Below are 20,200 nucleotides of genomic sequence, written 5' to 3'. Positions count from 1 at the left end.
TCACTTTCTGTGCTTAGCCATTGTTTTAATAATTAACAAGCTCTCGCTTCCAGGTTTTACCGGAAATCTGTGGCACAGTGGAGTTAGACTGTTTTTATAAGGGGGACCCTCACTCTTATTATTTGCTTATGCAGGCATGACTTACATGTAGAAGTGCATTAGATGACGTCATATAAGTCATGAAAATGTTTGCCTTTTTCCTGTTTTTTAATGATTCTCACACCTATGTTTCAGATCAGCAAAGACAAATTGCTGAATAAAAATAAAAACAAGGTTTTTGAGTGGCCTAGTCTGGACTTCCTATTGAGCTGCACTGGCATGACCTTAAACAAGCTGTTCATACTGGAAAATCCTCCAACATGACAACTCTGCAAAGATGAGTGGGCCAAAATTCCTTCATAGTCATTTTAAAGACTCATTAGATTAACTCACTTATGGTAAAGGGGTGGATGATCAGTTATTGAATGTAGTCGCCAATTACTTTTTCAGATAGGGCCTGATGGGTTTATGTAGCTTTTTTCCTTGTAATAAATGAAATCATCATTTAAAAATGGCATTTTTCATTTACTCGGGTTATCGTAATCACATTTCAGTTACACTACAACTATATTTTCTACTACTGGGGTCACCAAAATGAAGATTACATTTCCTGGTGAATTTCAAAAGAAGTCCCACAAGGTTTAATTTTAGGTCCTCTTTTATTTCTTATTTTTATAGACAATAATTGTAAGAATAAGTTTACAGCTAAAGTGCACCTTTATGTCGACGAGTCAATATTCTACTGGTATTCATATCCTATAACAGAAATGAGAAAAATCACCTTACAAAAACTTTGGTATGTGGGTGGATTAAATTTTCCTTTAAGCTAAATATTTAGCACTGAAGTTTAAACTGGAATTTTTTATTATTAAAATAGGGCCTTTTTTTAATTAGCAGTCAGGGAAACGCTTGTATAGGCTACATTTGTTTATGTTCTTGATTATGGTGACATTATTTACGCACATGCTGGCTCTTGCACATTTCATTTTCTAGACACTGTGCATCACAGTTCTTTATGTTTTATATCATTTTATCATTTTATATCATCATTGTCCAGTACACATGAGTGTGTACTTTATGAGTGTCAAGAGACAACAGTATTAGTATATTTTTACACTGGGCATATGCCTTTGTTATCTGCTAACTGCTATGATTTTTGCTGTTCTACATGGTTTCTCTTATGAACATGGTGGAGCAGGCTCACTCATTTTGCACCCTCCAACATCATATGTTGGACTTTGCATTCTGTGGTCTTTTATTTGTTTATTTTATTTTTCCTTGTTTGCCATGTGTCCACTGATGTTACACTAGACTTTATCATTTTTGTAACCTTGTAATGATGCACTTTCTTGTCCAAGATTTCCTTGGAATAATGATTTTAATTTCAAGGGACTTCCTGGTTAAATACAGATTACATTGAAAAACATGGTGTGAAATAGTACAGATTTGCTTGGATTTAACAAACACAGATAAATAATAACAACTAATCTGCTGTGGTGACACCTAAAGGGAACAGCTGATAGAGGAAGAAAAAAAGAAGACTCATTTTTCCATAGCCAAAGCTGAAGCTTTTGTTGACTCTGCTCACGCTTCATCTCTCTTTTGCTTCATTTCAGATCTTTTTGGTCTGATAATATTGAAAGTGTATTACACCTGTAGCCATGGAAGCACGAGTGATCCCACTCAGCGATCTCCCTGGGAGGCAAAACCCTCTCATTTAGACAGAGACATGGATATGTGAGCAGCCACCTGTGATTATGGTGCGGTTACATAACGAGGTTTACAGTCTAGATGTGTGAACTGTGTGATCTACTGTTCTCGAAGCTTGCATCGCCACGGCCTTACATTATGCAGGAACCAGTACAGTACCTGTTGCTGACACAGACTGAGAGGCCCCTTAAAAGGATTCTTTGAGCTCCATTGGTTGACGTCCTCAGCAAAACACAATAGGCTGGTGATGATCACACACAGGCTATTGCAAATCACCCTCAGAAGTCTGAAATCAGAGGCTGCCAGGGAGAAAGAATAAGAGCGTAGAGAGAGAAAGGGAAAAAAAAAGAGAGAGAAAGACAGAGAGAGGGAGGGTTCCTGCACTGATGAATCATTAGTGATAAAGCTAGGGCTGAGCCAGTATGGCTGTATTTAGAAACTTCTCACTCTTTCAGCCCCCTCTCTTACTAATTGTCATCTCTTTTAGCGTTTGACTGATGACAGGCTCTCTGAGAAGATGTGAGAAAAGGGGAGCAGACACACAGCTCTGAGGGTAATGTCACAGTTTTGAAGCTGTCAAGGGTAACGGTAAAGTACTCCACATTGGTGATGACTGAGAAAAAAGCTGCAGCTTGTTCTCCAAAAAACAACTTAAGGCAAAAACCAGGGACACTGGAGAGCGTTGCAGGCACGGTGACGCACCAAAACAAATACACTTGTGAGTTTACTGTGTTTTCCTGGTGGAGGTTATTTGGAAAACGCTGTTTCAGTATATGGTGAGAGGAACTGGGCAATAGTGATTGTCATCTCTCTAATATTTAAAAGCTTCACACACACACACACATCCTGTGGTCAGATGTGTTTGATTAGTTGTTGGTGACAAGTGTGAAAGGCATCTCCCTTCCCTGAGACACAGCACCCAGCAGCATGATATTTTGAACCCATGGAGCCGTTCGTTCGTGGAATTGGCTGCCACAGGGTCAAAAAGACACATTATCATTTTGCCCTGGTCATGTCAATATTGTCACCTGAACCTGGAATACATGACAGAGTAACCTCAATTACTTTTAAAATATAGGATCACGTTCATCTACAGAGTAAAAACTGAACAAATGGTCCTCAGAAAAGTGGTGAATTAAGAGCTATTCATCTACTTTTGATTAACTATGTCTGATGGTCTGCGTGTGTTTTCTGAATGATACGTCTGTGCATCAAGTTGCTGTCAACTGGTAGTACCATGATGTGAGAGGGAGGGAGGAAGACAACAAGAGAGAGAGAGAAAAAAAGAGAATAGGGAAGGAGAAGAGAGAGAGAGAGAGAGAGAGAGAGAGAGAGGCTGCAAATGGCAGCTTCTGTGACACCACAGGAAGGAGGGAGGGAGAGGGAGAGTGAGAAAGAAACAGTCAGAGGGAGAGAGTGTGTGCGCGAGAGAGGGAACAGCAGTCCAACCAGATCAGATTGCAAAAGATTGATAGAGAGAGCTGTTCTGTTAATAAGTAGTTTTATGGAAAATATGACAGGCAGACTAAATACAAATAAAAATTAAGGATGAACACCAGCTGAAGACAATGCCTCTGAAGATGGAGATACAAAAACCTGAATTTTCACTTGGATAGTTCTCGTTTTGCACCTGTTCTGCAAGTCCAGCGCTGACTGAGTAACGGCTGATTGGGCCAAGGTTTCTGGTGCCATTCAGCCTCGTCAGAGCTCCGCTTCACCTGCGCTCGCAAAAGCACCTGAAAACGACAGAGAGAGAAAGAGAGAGAGAAATCAAAGAAGGATGAAGAAACTCAAAAGAAGCCTTATCCTTTTGCTGAAGACGAAGGAGTGGTTTTCTTCAGTATTAGATTAGCAACAAAGAAGGAGGAGTTGTAGTGGCAGATGGAGAGAATGCTTCAGTTTGGTTAACAGGGATACTGGGAGAGAAGATACTATCTTTTAGTTCTGCAACCTGGTGTAGGACAAGTAATCATAAAGGTAAGATATGGAGAGAAAACTTTAAGCTGAACTTGGGGCCTGAATCTATTGTCGTTCTGTGTCAAATATCATTGCTCTGTGGCAGTGGAAACGGCAATTTCTACTTTTAAGAATTCCCAACAGAACCAACCAGTCATTCTGCTGAAATTCAATCAGAATAATCTGAAGTAGTTGTTAAAAATCCTTGAATTAGACTAAACCAAAGTCATGTGCATCTTTTCAAGCATGGACATGTCCCCACGAACCCAGAACTCTCAATATGAGCAATGCCACGCAATGATACCTGACCTGATAAGTGTAAGAACCACAAATTGAACTAGTAGTTTAATTGTGTTGTGTAAAATCCACAGAGCAGGTACTGTGTTATAGAGTATAGCTTAAATTACGCACAAATTAACATAAATATAGTATTATAGTTTGTATGGATTTTTCCACCAGAAACCTTTCATGCATGCAGGGTTAATTAATTTAATTATGGCATCAGATTCTGGCCTTCCCTGCTGATATCACAGCAGGATATCGACAAGCTTCCAATTCGCACAGGGTTAAAACAAAAGTAATAAAAATAAGCTGGCATTTACTTTCATCCAAATCACCTATTATTATTCAGTACAATAGGAATGCAGAGCGAAAAAGCATTAAAATGAGGAATAAACATGGTTTAATCACGCACAGCAGCAACTCCGATTTACCAGTTTAGTCTACACACCAAACTGGTAAATGTGTTAACTTTGCGAGTTTCTGATCTGGGTTATTATAAATCATGCTTATGCTTAGTCATGCTTATATGCTATTTATTATATCTGTGCATATTTATAAAAATGGGTCAAATTAAATAGGCAATTTTAGCTTTTCACTTTCAAATATGGTTTGCATCTGGTAGCATAATTAATGGCATAAATTAAATGAATTAGTTTGTTGTTTCAAAACACAAGAGGTTGTCAATCAACCGAAGCATAAATCCAGTCAACGTAAATAAATAATCTGCCTGCTTTACATTTAAATAACTTAATATTGTGGGAGTTGAGGACAGCAAGTATCAAGGGACCAGTGGGCTTTTTCAGGTGGTGCACTTTTCTGCCTGTGTATAAAGAAATCACTGATGTGCAGGTACAAAGGAGACACAGGATGAAGAGAATGAACATTATGCAATCCTGCCCGAGAGTTCAATGACCTCATCGCGCTTTTTATCTCAGCTTAGTTCAGTTTGACATAATGTACGAATAGTTTTGTATTAAAACGAATGTTGTCAGAGTTTTTTACCGTAGACGTCACTTCATATTTGAAATTGCAGAGTCTGGCTTTAATATGGATGATTCAGCTTGTGAAAATGGGCACAAACAATTAAAATAAATTGCACAAGTAAAGATCAAAAAAGCCCAGAGTGAAGCTCACATGTGGGAATGATCAATCAGTGGGAACCAGGTGTTTGAACAGTGGAATAGCTACAGGTGCAGCTGTAAAAAAACCCACTAATGTTGTTCTACTTAATAAAGCAGCTGTTCTAACAATGTGTGAAGGCGACTCAGTAATTTATGTTACGTTTATCAGTCTTATAGTACAATTCAATGCACCGAGCACCTAAGATGGTTTTTCAGCATGGAAGATGACTTACATACAGAGTCCAGCCTCCGGTGTTGGTAACTGTTTATAGTTTTACTATTTCTGTCTAGCGGTTAGTCACTGGTGCACCTGAAAACTCCCAAAAAATAAAAAATAAGATGTAAAGTTGTTTGCATAACATATTTCAGACAGCATCTCTCCATGTCGAGGTGGTGTCACTTTCTATAGTAAAATACTTGCGGGTCACTTGAGACGAGACGGTTCCACATGGTGAGCTATAGGAAAATACAATGACACCTGAGCCTCGGCTCTTCCTTTACAATGGCCTTGGGAGGTGGGCTGGGATCATAGTTCCTCAGCAGCTCAGTTTTCTGCAAGCTTGTCTTGAGATGAGGTGCCCTCTCCAAGTCCACTTCATTGTTGCCGCCCAATCCCTTCTTTTATTTTGCACATCCAATTATTCATTCTATTCATCCTAATCAGCAGGCGAGCTTATTATCTCCCCCAGTGCTCCTCTCAACTCCCTAAGAACAGACACGATGGGCGAGGTCACAAAAAGGTTACACAAGAATTTTATTGAATTTGGTGCAAATCACTTTCTGTGCCCTGCCTTTTAAAGGAAAGATGTGTCAAAGATGTTTTTCAGACTTGAAGTGCTTTAAACACAGAACAAATCAATATGCAAAAAAAAAAATGCACTGCTAATAGCCTTCCTCTGAGATACTGTCACGCTGCATGTTGCGTAAGATTTACATTTTAATGCTGACTTGATATAGGAATTAACAAATAATAATAAAGGTGCAATCAAGATGATCCCAATTAAACAAGCAATATGTAGAACCTGTTGCAACTTCCAGACTGACTGACATGATCCTCAGCTAATGAAATATATATATATATGTGTGTGTGTGTCTGTGTGTAAATAACAAACGTAAGGTTGCTATTTTTAGCTGTGCTCTTCTGGGAGTGTAATGCAACATTTGTCGAAAGCAAACATGTAAAAATAGCATATTTGTTTTCCTGACACGGAAGAATTTACCTAATTGGACAATTTAAAGACTGTGCATGATGTAATTGGGCTAGAGATCAAGAGAACTTACACCTGAAAAGAGTGTGAATGAGAGCAGCGCGTAGTGTGAGTGTTAGGCAGACGGTGGGACACCTGGGATTTTACATTGCACATGACTGAACTGTCTAGTCTTCAGGGTCCAAATCATGAAGGCAGACACACAACGGATGTGTCCAGGCGATAAAAGCTGTCTGCACCCAGAGGGACCTCAGTAAACTCCCATGGGTCAAACTTCTTAACCCCCAGGCTCGACATCTAGCTCAGTGGCCAGGTTATCTGCTGCCAAACAGTCATTTTACAGCTCTACTAATTGTGATCCATTTTATCCCACTCTGACATTTCTACACTCGCAAGGTTTAAAATATCAACTTATCATGTGTCTACCTCATCATATTGTTGTAAGCTCAAGTTCTACCATATAATTAAGAATTATTATGCAATACCGGGCACTGTACCAGGAGAAAATCCTCTACCTACTTGTATGCTGCAGCAAGAGAAGAGAATATGAACCTGCAGCACCCTCACAACATGATTAATAACCCTGGAAATTTTACAGAATGGGGCCAAATAAATAGAGCCCGTCTTTATTAATCTCTTTATATAGCATCTGGAATTGCATGTCCATAGAATCAGTGGCACACATACCCTTAGGAGTTTAAATAAACAAGTACTACCCCATCCAGTCCCCTGGCAGAAGCAGAATGCTAAAAGGACAATGGCCTCAAAAGAAACAATGGCAGAATTATACTCATAGACTGTTTATACCACTTTGTAGGATTCCTTATTACTTAATGGCTTATCTAAAGCATCTTCTTGTGCTACTTATATTTTTAGATTTCTTCCTGGAAGTTCTTTTCGGATCACTTAGACAGGTTTCTATGATTTGACAACAGACCTCAAAATTGTATAGAGCAAACTTAAACTTGTCTTTCATGTCAATGTCTTTCATGACGCTGGTAGTGTGTACCAGCGTCCCATTTCCGGAGTCTCGTGGCTACACTGGCGAAATGTTTGTTCACAACCTGGATCAGTCACTAGATGTGGCTGCACCTTCATCAAGCCTGAAAAATTGCAGTTTTGACACACTTGTGCCGATTGTAGAAGCACCAGTTAATATGGCAACATAATGACACTTTCACTGAAAGAGCTTTAAAAAACAAAAAAAACAAAAACAAAACTCAAACCTCAAAATTGGCTTGAGGGTCTTACGATCCGCAAAATTTAAATCAGGTGAGGCTTTTGATTTTAATGGACCTGTTCTCATAACTTTTTGAACACTGCTCATTCAACAGGCATCCTCATTATATTAAAAAAGAACAATTAGGAGCAGTGACTCATACAAGAGTTAATTTGTTCATTAAGTAATAATAAACATCTGGCAGGGTAAGGCCTCCACTGTGAACCTTCTTTATAATTTGCAAGAGAAAAGCAGAGGAAATGCTAGTTGACAGAAGTGGATGTGCTGTGAGGCCAGCTCCTCACTTACCCAGTCGACATCAAAAGACATGAGGGCCCTTGAGTGAGGACCAATTGGATTTTGAGTTGTGAGGTTTAGAGAAAGGAAGATGAATACTACTACTACAGCTTGTACTAGGAAGTACAACAGAAACAATATTGCTACAATACATAAGTCTTTGTTTTTTATTTATTCAGCATAGATTTGGGAGTCTACAAACTTAAAAGAAGATGGACTCTAGCAAGACTGACTGCACTGATTAAGACACGTGGACATAGAAACTAGTGATAACTTGAAATTTTACAGAAGGTCAGTGTAGTTTTTTTGTGTGTTTTTTTTTAAATAAAAACATGTATAATGCTGTAAAAGGTAATGATATGATGTCCTGAAAAAACATTGTCATTCAGATAAATATATGCAAAGAACCAAGTTGTTGTAGGCTTAAATACACATTTCACTGTCATTTTCTGGACAGAAAAGTGGTTATACATGTATCATTTAAAAGCTTTAATAATGAATATCTAATTTCAAATACATAAATAAATAAACAGAAAGATTTTCAGGCATATTCTCCTCTTCTGATTTTTTTCTGCAGGGATTGGATTAAGACACAAGGCTACCAACCATCCACCTAAATGACTCACTGACATGCAACTGAACCAGTGATCAAGCTGTGAAGGGGCCTTGATCCCACACTGGGACTCCAGGTCTGCCCTTCTACTCTAACCCTGCAGCTGGAGGTGCCGTCAGTAACATGAGCGTGGGAAGAATCAACCGCTACAGCATTGTGTCATCTGAAGAAGAGGGTCTGCGCCTCACTACCATGCATGGTATGAATGGATTTGGCAATGGCAAGATCCACACACGCCGCAAGTGCCGCAACCGCTTTGTGAAAAAGAATGGCCAGTGTAATGTGCAGTTTGCCAATATGGACGACAAGTCGCAGCGCTACATGGCCGACATCTTCACGACGTGTGTTGATATCCGCTGGCGATGGATGCTCGTAGTCTTTACTCTTGTGTTTGTTGTCTCTTGGCTGGCCTTTGGCTTAGCTTTTTGGGTTATAGCTTTGCTGCATGGAGATCTGGACAACCCAGCTGGAGATGACAACTTCACTCCATGCGTTCTACAGGTCAATGGATTTGTGGCTGCCTTTCTATTCTCCATTGAAACGCAGTCTACCATAGGTTATGGCTACCGCTGTGTGACTGAAGAGTGCCCAGTAGCTGTCTTTATGGTGGTCTTTCAGTCTATAGTTGGCTGCATCATTGACTGCTTCATGATTGGCGCCATCATGGCCAAGATGGCAAGGCCTAAGAAGCGAGCACAAACGCTCTTGTTTAGCCACAATGCCGTCATTGCCATGCGGGATGGAAAGCTGTGTCTAATGTGGAGGGTAGGGAATCTGCGCAAGAGCCACATTGTTGAGGCCCATGTCAGAGCACAGCTCATCAAACCTCGGATAACTGACGAGGGGGAATACATCCCTCTAGACCAGATAGACATTAATGTGGGCTTTGACAAAGGCCTGGATAGGATTTTCTTGGTTTCACCTATCACTATTCTACATGAGATAGATGAGGAGAGCCCTCTTTTTGGGATCAGCAAACAGGACTTGGAGACCGCAGACTTTGAGATTGTTGTCATCTTGGAGGGAATGGTTGAAGCAACCGCCATGACCACCCAGGCTCGCAGCTCCTACTTGGCCTCAGAGATTCTTTGGGGACACCGGTTTGAGCCTGTGTTGTTTGAGGAGAAGAACCTGTACAAGGTGGATTACTCTCACTTTCACAAAACTTATGAGGTGCCGTCCACCCCCCGCTGCAGTGCCAAGGACATGGTGGAAAACAAGTACCTAGTCCCCAACTCTAATTCTTTCTGCTATGAAAACGAGCTGGCCTTCCTTAATCGCGATGATGAGGAAGAGGATGTAGGTGGTGGAAGCAGAGCACTGGCAAACCTCAGTCCAGATCGAAATAGCCGACCGGAATTTGAACGCATACAGACCACCAGGGTCCTGGATCAAAGGTCATATCGTAGAGAATCGGAAATATGACCTCTACACTTTGACCTGAGGGTCAAATTTCAATAACTTTATTAAGGGTAAAAATGCAGAACAATGCAAGGTGCCATAGGAAAAGCTGACTACTGTGAAAGAGTGTAAAGGTGACAGGACAACAGTAAAAGGGACTTAATTGGAAGAAATGGGTAAAAGTGGGTGTATGCAGCTTGGCAAATTGTGGTAAAGAATGTCTACAAACAAGGAAAAAGCTAGAGGGATACCTTCTTCCTTTATGGAAACTTGAATCTTTTTTCACACGGTCATTTTGAGTTTAGAGTGTTAACTGATAGAGCATCAAAAAACCTTTATGACAAAACCTTATAATCGAACCTTAGGTGTAAATACATTTATTAGATAAGTTATGTTTTGTGTGCAGTATCAGTTTCCAAAAACACTTTTAAAATTAAAAGTTGCTATTTCAAATTGTTCTTGAGATCAAAGATAATGTTGGAAGGCTTCTCTTAAGCTCTCTTCGAATTGCTGCGATTTGCTGGAATTGCATTCAGTGACACATTGAAAATTTGTGCACCGCAGCATTCAGATGCAATGAGCCATGATCAAACATCTGACCATGAGCCGCTAAGAACAACACAAGTCTACAACTTCATTCGAAACCCAAGCTAGGGACCCAGACAAGAATATAAAGTCAGAAACAGAAATGAAACTGAATGGACTCCCTATTTATAATGACCCAATTCCTCTTACAAGCTAACAAACCACAATTTGGCTGCCTTTAGATATGATGGCATTTGCAAATACGGTTCAACTAAGAAGTCAAGTAAAACAAAACTTAATCACTGATTTTAGACAATCATGCTACAGGTGGCAATATCAAAGTTTGTACTGATCAAATCAATAAATAAACAACCCTTAAGAATGCACACTGAAGTGCTCTTTTACTTTTTCCACTTATGTGACAAGCAAAGATCAACTAAAACCTTTATGTTATCACTCTTCACTACTTTATCCAGAATTCTATCAAGACAAAACTGGTATAAACTGACTACACTTAATGTTTTTTTAAAAATGGATCTATGCATATTAACCTATCAGGGGACAAGCATCCTATAGAGCTAAGTGTGTGAGATAAAATTATCTAAAGGGATTAATTCAACGAATGCCCAATGCTTAAAAAAACAAACTGAAATTAAAAAGGTATGGTGTCAATTTCCAAAGGTAACTGCTACTGAAGTTTATTTCACCAGAGTTAAATTAAATTTACAGTAAACTGACTGTCAAAAATGGATAAAGGAAGACTGCTTGATAGATTTATTTTGTCTGAGAGTGGGCCTATGATTAGGTTAAATCACAAATCTAAGATTTAGTTGTTTGTATCCTAAATGAATGAGCACCATAAAGTCTCCAGTATGGTTGCTTCGCTCACTGCTGCAACCTCGTCTCACAGTCTCTTGTATTTAAACCCGCCAGTACGGCGCAGGAAGCTGCTGCATTATTCTCTTGAATGATACAATATCACCACATAAGTGCTGATATAGGAGGAGAAGAAGTCAAAACCAGAAGCCAAGACTTTGTTAAGTGTTTTTTCCACAAACTCTCAAACATTTCCTGCATCTCCCTCTGTATATCTGTATGTCTCTGAGCTTCTGTGGCGGAGTATCATTAAGATGGCAGCAAAAGCCGACACGCTCATACACTCGTGTCTTCACCCAAGCCGCGAGCAGCCACGGCGTCACACGTCAGGTTACAAAAATTGAGAGGTACACAACCAGCACAAGGTACATAACAGATGATGTAACATCAAAATCAGCGCGCAACACCAGCGACACAGCGAGCATAATGACCCCATTAGGCAGATGAGTGTGTGTACAACACTTTGTGCTTTTAGATTAAGTTTAAAATACTCAAAATGTATAAACCAACTTTATAACTGCTCTGACATTTCTATTCAGTTTACATCAACAGTGGTTATATTTGACTACTGTTGTTATAATGTTACTAAGAGAGCTTATTTCAAACTATACTTGGATTGTAGATTTACATGACAACATTTTATTGATGATACAACAAACTGATCCTTCATTAAGCTGAAAAGTCAGACGTCCAACAGTAACACACACAAAAAAAGGACAGTGTTCCCTTTTTTAATACTTGACTTTTGCTTTTAAAACAGTACATACTGTAGACAGCTAAATGCAGTTTAGCAATATGCTAATAAATGAGTTAAGACACTGGAGGGAGTTCAGAATAGAAGCAATAAACACTGAAGCACACTTTTTTAAAAATGCGCTTATTCATGTTCATTCACAGATAACAAGTAAAAGCTTTTGTGCAAGAATAATGACCATAGAGGTTTTTTTGTTTGTTTTTGGAGTTTTTTTGTATTTTACTTATAATAAAACTTGTAATAAAAATAATTTCTCATGATTGATACCAAAGTAGTGGAGTGTAGCCTGGACTTAACTTGTTAAGTAATTGCTCCCACCTTAATCTTCCAAAACCAGTTCAGACAGAATGGGTAGATAGGCTCTAAGAAGGAGTTTGAGTCTCCAGTTTGCATATTTAAATCATTTCTAAAACTACATCAAAACATACAGTATATATCTGTCAAATAAAAATCTAAAACCAAATCAAGTAATCTTTTATTTGTAGTTTGCTATATAGAGAGTAGGTTAAAGTAACTATATAGAATTATTAAGCATGATAGCTTTTCTCTATGGCATGGACAATAAGATTTTAAAAAAGAGCCCTTATTCTATACCATGCCAATTTATCATCCAAACCTCAACATGTTTAGCATAAAGTTCAGCTTAATTATTACCTCAGTAAAATGTGTATTTCATGGTCCTATACAAAAAATTATGGCAAACATAAAAGATTCTATATGTGCAAAGAAGGAGATTTAGGTCTCATTCACACAGGCCCAGAGACCAGTCGGTGGCCACTGAGCAGCCACTGGTATTTAGGAAGAAATTTGTATTTTCTAACCGGTTATTGGTAGGTGGTGAGGCTGTTGGCTGTCGTTGGGTGAAATTGGTCACAAAGAAGTATACGGTGCTGCATTTAAAATCTCCTTGCAATTGCTTCAGTCACAAGCAGATTGCCTTTGTTGTCTGTAGTTTGCATACTGTCTGCCAACAATCGCTGACTACTTGCCGAGCAGAAAATAAATTGTGCGAACTTTGATCCAAATGGGCAAACACATAACATTTGGCTTCAAATTAAAAGTATCTTCAAAGTTGCTCTCTCTTGCAACCTGTCAGCAACCAAGGCTATCTGCTAACAAAGCAATCACAATAAGGATGGGTAGAGCACCCTCTTTATGACCGATTTCACCTGGCAATAGCTAGAAACCTCCTGCAACCCCTCAATAACTGGTTAGGAAACACCAGTTTCTCTAGCAACCAGTGGTTGCCAAGGGTCACCAGCTACTGTCTGTGCCTGTTTGGCTGAGGCCATAAATGATTTAAAGAAATGGGAAATAGAAAAGAGGAACCATAAAATGGTTATTATGCTGGTCACAATGACTAATGTTTTCAGTTAAGTTGTCATACGTGTGAGTCTAAGATACTTCTTGGCTATATGTTGCTTTTTTTGTAGGATGCAGTGAAACATAAATAGATTTTTTGGGGCTTATAAATGAAGCATCCTTTACCTACCCTGAACATTCATATGTTCATTACCTTCTGAGAAGGTTTTGCACACTGATGTGTGAAGCCTCTGCACCTACTCACGAAACTTTAGTGATAAAAAACAGGTGAAGGGTCTACAGCTTCCACGCTGCATTAAAGAGATTCATTAAATTCAATTTCTACTGAATATTTTTTTTCAAAGATTGTTTTGAATTTTCATGTTGCCCACCTGAGCCCTTAAAAAAGAAGCATACACTAAAGTTTTAGCTAAATAAAACATTTATAGTGTAAAAAGAACAATGATTATAAAAATGATAATAAGGAGCAGCCAGGATGAACAACCTGCTTATTTTTATACAAAGTTGTTGGGGGTTTTTTTTTTTCATAGAATACAACAATCAATATTTATCTGTTTTTACCAGAGCACTACGATAAAAATCACACTGAGAGGCTAAAATGTAATTCTTGTCTTAGTTTTCAAATTTTCACTTTCTGTTGTTTCCTTTCTGCACAGAAGTTAATGATTAAACAAGTATTTCTCTTAAAGGGATGATTGGAAAAACCTTTGACCTCTGTAGAAGTCTTCCTATGTCCAGCAAAATGTCTACTGGGCTTTTTATTTTAATTCAAAGTCATTAAAATATTCAATTAAAAACAAAGTGAATTTTTTTCATCTCTTGTGTTTCTTCATCCCTACCAAGTGTGGTCTGTGATGTATTGAAATGTACAGTCCAATTCAAACCTAGAGTTTCCTCGAGCATGCCCTCACATGAGGTAATACATCACCACGAGGGGCGTGTGAAGAAGAGAGATCGAGCTTCGTGTCACCACAGTCAGATAACTTCCTGGGCTTGGGCCAATTATTCAAGAAGGCTCATCAATTAACCACTGTGACATACAAACAACTATTGGGGCCAGAGGCCTTTTGGCCCTGGGGAATTGAGCAGGAGGCCTGCAGCGGACTTTTTCATATCAATATGGCAACAACACATGACTTTGCTACAAGAGAGTAAAAATAAACCTTACTGTTTTTCACAGAAGACAAATTGATATAACACAGTAGACAAAGTACACATGTTAATAAGAAGATGGATGATAGTTTCAGCATCTTAGTTTTGTGCATGCTGACTTGTTGTCATTACTTACAGTGTGGCCTGAATAGTGCTATAAGTCAGCGGTCCCCAACCCCCGGGCCTCGGACCGGTACCGGTCCATGAGTCGTTTGGTACCGGGCCGCGAGAGTTGAGGCTCAGGTGTGAAATGTATGGTTTTCAGGGTTTTTATCGGTTTTCAGCGTTATTTTGTTATCGTTTTTATCGTTAACTCGGTTTTCCTTGGTCTTTTCACGTGTGCTATGAATAAATCTTCTTTTTTTTGGTACCGGTACTAGTTTTATTTATCCGCAACACCTTAAAGGCCGGTCCGTGAAAATATTGTCGGGCATAAACCGGTCCGTGGCGCAAAAAAGGTTGGGGACCGCTGCTATAAGTAATAACTCTCATTTTCTTTCTAAAATACGTTGAAGTTTTTCTTTTAAGTTTAAGGACTTCCACTGCTGATTAAAGCCCAAACAACACTGAATAAGTTTATTGCTGCTATTTGAAAGGGAAAACTCTGAATTATCTAAAGCGATTTATTTTGTTGGGGTCCTTAAACTTTTTCCATCCATCTTCTTTGATATGCAATTCAAAGTTGGGGGCTGGGGATGGAGCCATCGCAGCTGTCATTGGGTTAAAGGAAGGTACAGCCTTGACATACAAAATAACTAGGCTAAGTAACAAAGTCATTATAAGATAATATCAGCCAATGTTGTTGCCCAAGTACATGTAAGAGTATTTTATTGTTTGTATAAAACATTTGAAATTGAGAATACAGGTTTCATAAACAATATTGCTGCTGGTGGTTAGTGGGTTGACATAATTCTTCAGAGCTATCACAAAGATCGCCTCCTAACAAGACGCACAGAGTGTGCAAAGCAGAAGTTACAAATACAATAGTGGCATACTGACAACAGCAGCTATACTGAAAGAAAACATGTATTTATCTGTAATTTGGATGAGATCTGTGGCCATAAGTTGGGGTGACTAAGTCACACACATTGAGGTCCAGTTATAGGGTTAACGTTGCTGACCGCTGGTTGTGCTGAGATAAGGCATTGGGCCTCAGCACTAACTGACACCGGGATCACAGAGGCTGCACTGAAAGCTTTTACCAACTTTGATTATATAACATGGACTAGGGAGTGTATGCTGTGCTTTGCATTGCTTAGTATCAGAAATACATGGAAAATGTGAAACTTTACTTAAAGTGATGAACTGTAACAGGGGTCGTGGAAGCCAGTTAAATTTAACACTGAAAATTAGCCGTCTTTAGAGGACTGAGATGTCAAACTGGTGTACTTCCTCAGTAGGATTAGACATCAAGAGGTCCTGGATAATTAAGGGCATGTCAGGATAAAATGTAGCCTACTGGGACAGGGAGACTCTGACTTCAGTTTTAATTATCCCGAGCAACTGAAATCCCATTGAATTCTTGCTATGCTAAGTATTTTGTGGCCTCCGTTTATCCACCTTAATAAATTGCTCAAATTTCTCAATTTCTCAGTCATATATAAACACATATGACAATGTATCATGAGACCAAAATTATTAGCTAAAAGTAATTTTCCAAATCAGTATATTAATTACAGGCAAGTCAGTCATGCTCGGTCAGTGCTGGGATGTGAGTTTTTTTTCTTCTAAGTTTGGTAAATTATGTTGAAATAAAAATTGTTTTGTATTTTTATAGCTTTAACTGTAGAATATGCCTATTTTTGTTTAACCTAAAATCGTGGTAAAACAAAAATGCACTATCTGTTAATTCTAAAATATTCACGTAGTAGGTGTTAGCGCAGTGGTTAGCACTGATGCCTCGCAGCAAGAATGTCCTGGGTTTGACTCGACTACCCGGACAGGGCCTTTCTGTGTGGAGTTTGCATGATCTCCCAGTGGGTTTAGGTATTGCTGCTCTCTACCACAGTCCAAAGACATGCAGTCAGTGGGGATAGGTTTATTTAACAAAACCTGAACCAAAATGCAAAAGCTGTGTGTGGACAATTAAATAAACCCCATGATTCAGTAGCTTATGGAATCATCTTTAGCAGCAGTGACTTGAAGTATTTACTTTCTGCATGACTTCATCAGTCAATTTTGACCCACTCTTCTTCACAATGTTGCTTCACTTCATTGCAGCTTGTGGATATTTATCCACACACAGCTGTCTCAAGTCGGGCTGACAACAGACTTTGACTGGGTCATTACAACAACCTTGTTTTTATTTTCTTTTTCAGTCATTCTGTTATAATATTCTGCTGAGCTTGAGATCACTGTCCTGTGGCATGACTCAGTTTCTGCCTCATATTTGACTCTAGATTACTTTGGTATACAGAGGAGTTCATGGTTGACTCAGTGATACCGAGGTCCTGTGGCTGCAAAACAAACCCAAACCATCAACTGTCCACCACCGTGCTTGACAGTTGATGTGAGGTGTTCATGTTTTTATACTGTGTTTGGTTTTGGGAACCTTAATGTTGTGCATTATGACGAAACAGGGCCCTTTTTTAAAACTTTTGTGGTTTGTTCATGCAATTTTGCAAACTCAGGTTATGCTGCAGTGTTCTTGTAAGATAGATAAGGTTTTCTCTTGTAAACCACTACAAAAAAATCACATTTACAGTGTAATGAATGTTAACATTTAACAACTTTAAGCTAACAGAAGCCTGTAGAGTCTAAGATGTAGCCTGTGGGTTTTTTGCAATTTCTTTGAGATTTGTACGGTCTGACCTTGGGGTGAATTTGCTGGGACGTCCACTCCTGGGAGTATTAGCAACCATCTCAACTGTTTTCCACGACAAATAATAAATCCCACTCTAGAATGAAAAACTTCAAATGGCCATACAGTTCTTCTCAGATTGATTGGAAACAGCAGTTGCTTCTTTAAGTTCATTAATGATGTATTTCCTAGTTGGCATTAAGCTAACACAAACCTGCATGCTCCAGACCTGAAAATCGTCTGCTTTTATAGAGGTGCTCACACTTCCCCATGATCAGTTAATCAAGTGCATTTGATTATCAGCACCTGGCTGATTCTCTTAACTCCTCTGGAAGCAGTAAGGGTGTATTTACAAGTCCAGACTTCACTTTTAATGAAATGCTGTGGCAGGACCATAAAACAGCTGTGCGTGAACAAATGCCCACGTACGTCAATGAAATTAAACAATGTTGTAAAGAAGAGTGGGCCAAAATTCCTCCACAATGATGCAAGAGACTGATAAAGTCATTCAGAAAACAGTTACTTCAAGTTATTGCTGCTGAACGTCTTTCTAGAAGCTATTGAAGCATATGCTGTATACTCCGCCTGCATTTTGGATTAAGGTTTGTTAGACAAATAACGACACAGTGTAATATTTCATGCTTTGTAGCTCATATTTGATTGTAATACCATCATTTTAAAACCTGCTATGGACCAGATGATTTTTTATTGAGTCCTGATGCATAAAACAATTTATTTCAAACACATCTCAACATGCATAACTTAAAAATGTAAAAAACAAAAAATACTGTAAACAGCCTATGCTTTTGTTACTATTACAATACACCGCCATTAACTATTGTATTTTGTAGTGCAGTGGTTAGCTGTTATCAGGTCTGTACCTGCTGCCATTCTGTGTGGAGTTTATAGTCCAAAGGCATGCATGAAGGTTAGCTGTTAAGTCTAAACTGGCCGTAAGTGTTTATGTTGTCAACTTTGTTATGTTGTTAGATAGATAGAATGACTTGAATTATGCAACACACTTGACAACCTGGATCCCATGGGAATGTCCCCTCTGTGACTCCCAGGGAATAGACGAAGAAGCCAGCTGGGGTCTGGACAGAAACATTTACTAATATGATCTAAAAAAAAGAAACTCTTACACCTACTAAAATGTAATTAAACTATATGAAAGGATGCAAGACATAGCCTGGCTAGGATCTCTGCCACCTAGCCCATATAGACTGGTTATAAATAATGCTGGAACACATTCCCTGTAGGCTGAATTGCTGATGACAGTAAAATGGGGGAAAACTGTGTTGAAGCAGCTATATAAAGCTCTTTGGTGTCAAACCACATGTGGCTCTTATCCGTAGCCAGCATTTCAATATTCGAAGTACTCTCAATTAGCTGCTGTGGTAGTATCACTCAATGAAAGATACTTCTGAAATCTGTGTTACTATGACTGAGAATATTATTAGATGGAATTTAAGTAGTTCAAAGCTCATTGAATGCTGCAAAAAATGGTTAATATGACGTTATATAAAAACAGACAACGATTTAATATGATAGCAGCAACATAATCTAGAGACAGATATTACTATATTGAAGTGAGGTATAAATAAATATATCCTATAAAGACACGCAATGTATTTTTACAAGCAGACACTTCACAACAGTTTGTATGCCAGAGCAGACAAATGAAAATAAAACCAGTTGAAAGCGCTGCTGAGTGACAGTACAAACTGATCCTGAAGTGTGATGGGACTTTATCCAATTATTGAGATGTGTTTTGTAGTTGCCCAAATGGAAGAGACACAACAGCCTTATCCTACAACCCATCCTTGTCATCCAGTGTAAAAAGCCCACGGCTGTAAGCCGTGCCCCAGTAGACGTTAAAAGACTGCATAGATTAAAAAAAAGAATAATAATAAAAAATTTTGCTAGCTACAGGTATTTTGTTAGTGCTACAGTCCTCAGTTGTATGTTGTAGTTCCAAGTGTGTGTGTGTGTGTGTTTATTTTCTTAAAGCGTGGGCTATTATTCCTGATATTTTGGGCTCTTTGTCTGTTCTATAAATGCGCTCTAATACAAACACTAGAAATGGCAAAATTTTGAAATTCTCTATTATATCAAATGACAAGTTTATTGTTTTATTTTAGCAAAATGATTATCCTCAACTTCACTATACACATCAGTAAGACAGATATAATATGGGTAAAAACAACTCAAACATTTAGTCTTTTAGACATTGTCAAGGCAGCCTGATGAAGTCTAAACCGAGGATCAGAATGGAGAGGAAAGGTGATTTTGGAGGTGGCATGGTTGCTAGTGCCAGACGGGCTCGTTTCAAAAACTGCTCATTTGCTTGGATTTTCCCACACAACCATCTGTAGGGCTCACAGAAAATGGTATGAAAAAGAGAACATATCCAGAGAGTAAAATTTCTCTGGTTGAAAATGTCTTATTTATGTCAGAGATCAGAGGATGGGCAGACTAGATGGCAACAGCAACTCAAACAATCACTTGTTAAATCCAAGGTATGCAGAACAGTACCTCTTGTACAGCAAACTGAATCTTGAAGCAGATGGGCTACAGTAGCATAAAATGATACCTGGTGCTACTCCTGTCAGCTAAGAACAGGAAACTGAGGCTAAAAAAACTGGACAATAGAGGATTGGAAAAACGTCGCCTAGTCTAATGAGTTTCCATTTCTGCAGCAACATTCAAATTCTAGACTCAGAATTTGGCATAAACAGCATGGAAGCGTGAAGCCATCCTGCCTTGGGTCAATGATTTAGTCTGGAGGTAATATAATGATGTAGGGAATACTTTTACTTTTACCAACAGAGCATCATTTAACACACCACCAGAATGTTGTTCCTGTTTGTCCATTTATCACCACAGTGTACCCATCTTCTGATGGCTGCTTGCTTCCAGCAGGA

At 38.8% G+C, this 20,200-nt stretch overlaps 1 protein-coding gene across 1 annotated transcript; it reads left to right on the top strand.

The window, feature by feature from the left end:
* The first annotated feature begins 8,534 nt into the window (after positions 1-8,534).
* On the top strand, positions 8,535-9,870 carry kcnj12a (potassium inwardly rectifying channel subfamily J member 12a). Its single transcript, XM_006801009.1, has one exon. The coding sequence runs from the start codon at positions 8,569-8,571 to the stop codon at positions 9,868-9,870; it is 1,302 nt and encodes a 433-aa protein (XP_006801072.1). The 5' UTR covers positions 8,535-8,568.
* Positions 9,871-20,200: the final 10,330 nt, after the last annotated feature.

The sequence above is a fragment of the Neolamprologus brichardi genome, chromosome 8 (genome assembly GCF_056152115.1).
Source record: "Neolamprologus brichardi isolate AB-2024 chromosome 8, ASM5615211v1, whole genome shotgun sequence".
In the NCBI taxonomy this organism is placed as follows: domain Eukaryota; kingdom Metazoa; phylum Chordata; class Actinopteri; order Cichliformes; family Cichlidae; genus Neolamprologus; species Neolamprologus brichardi.
Note: the sequence above shows the minus strand (reverse complement) of the source record. Positions and strands in the feature narration are given on the sequence as shown.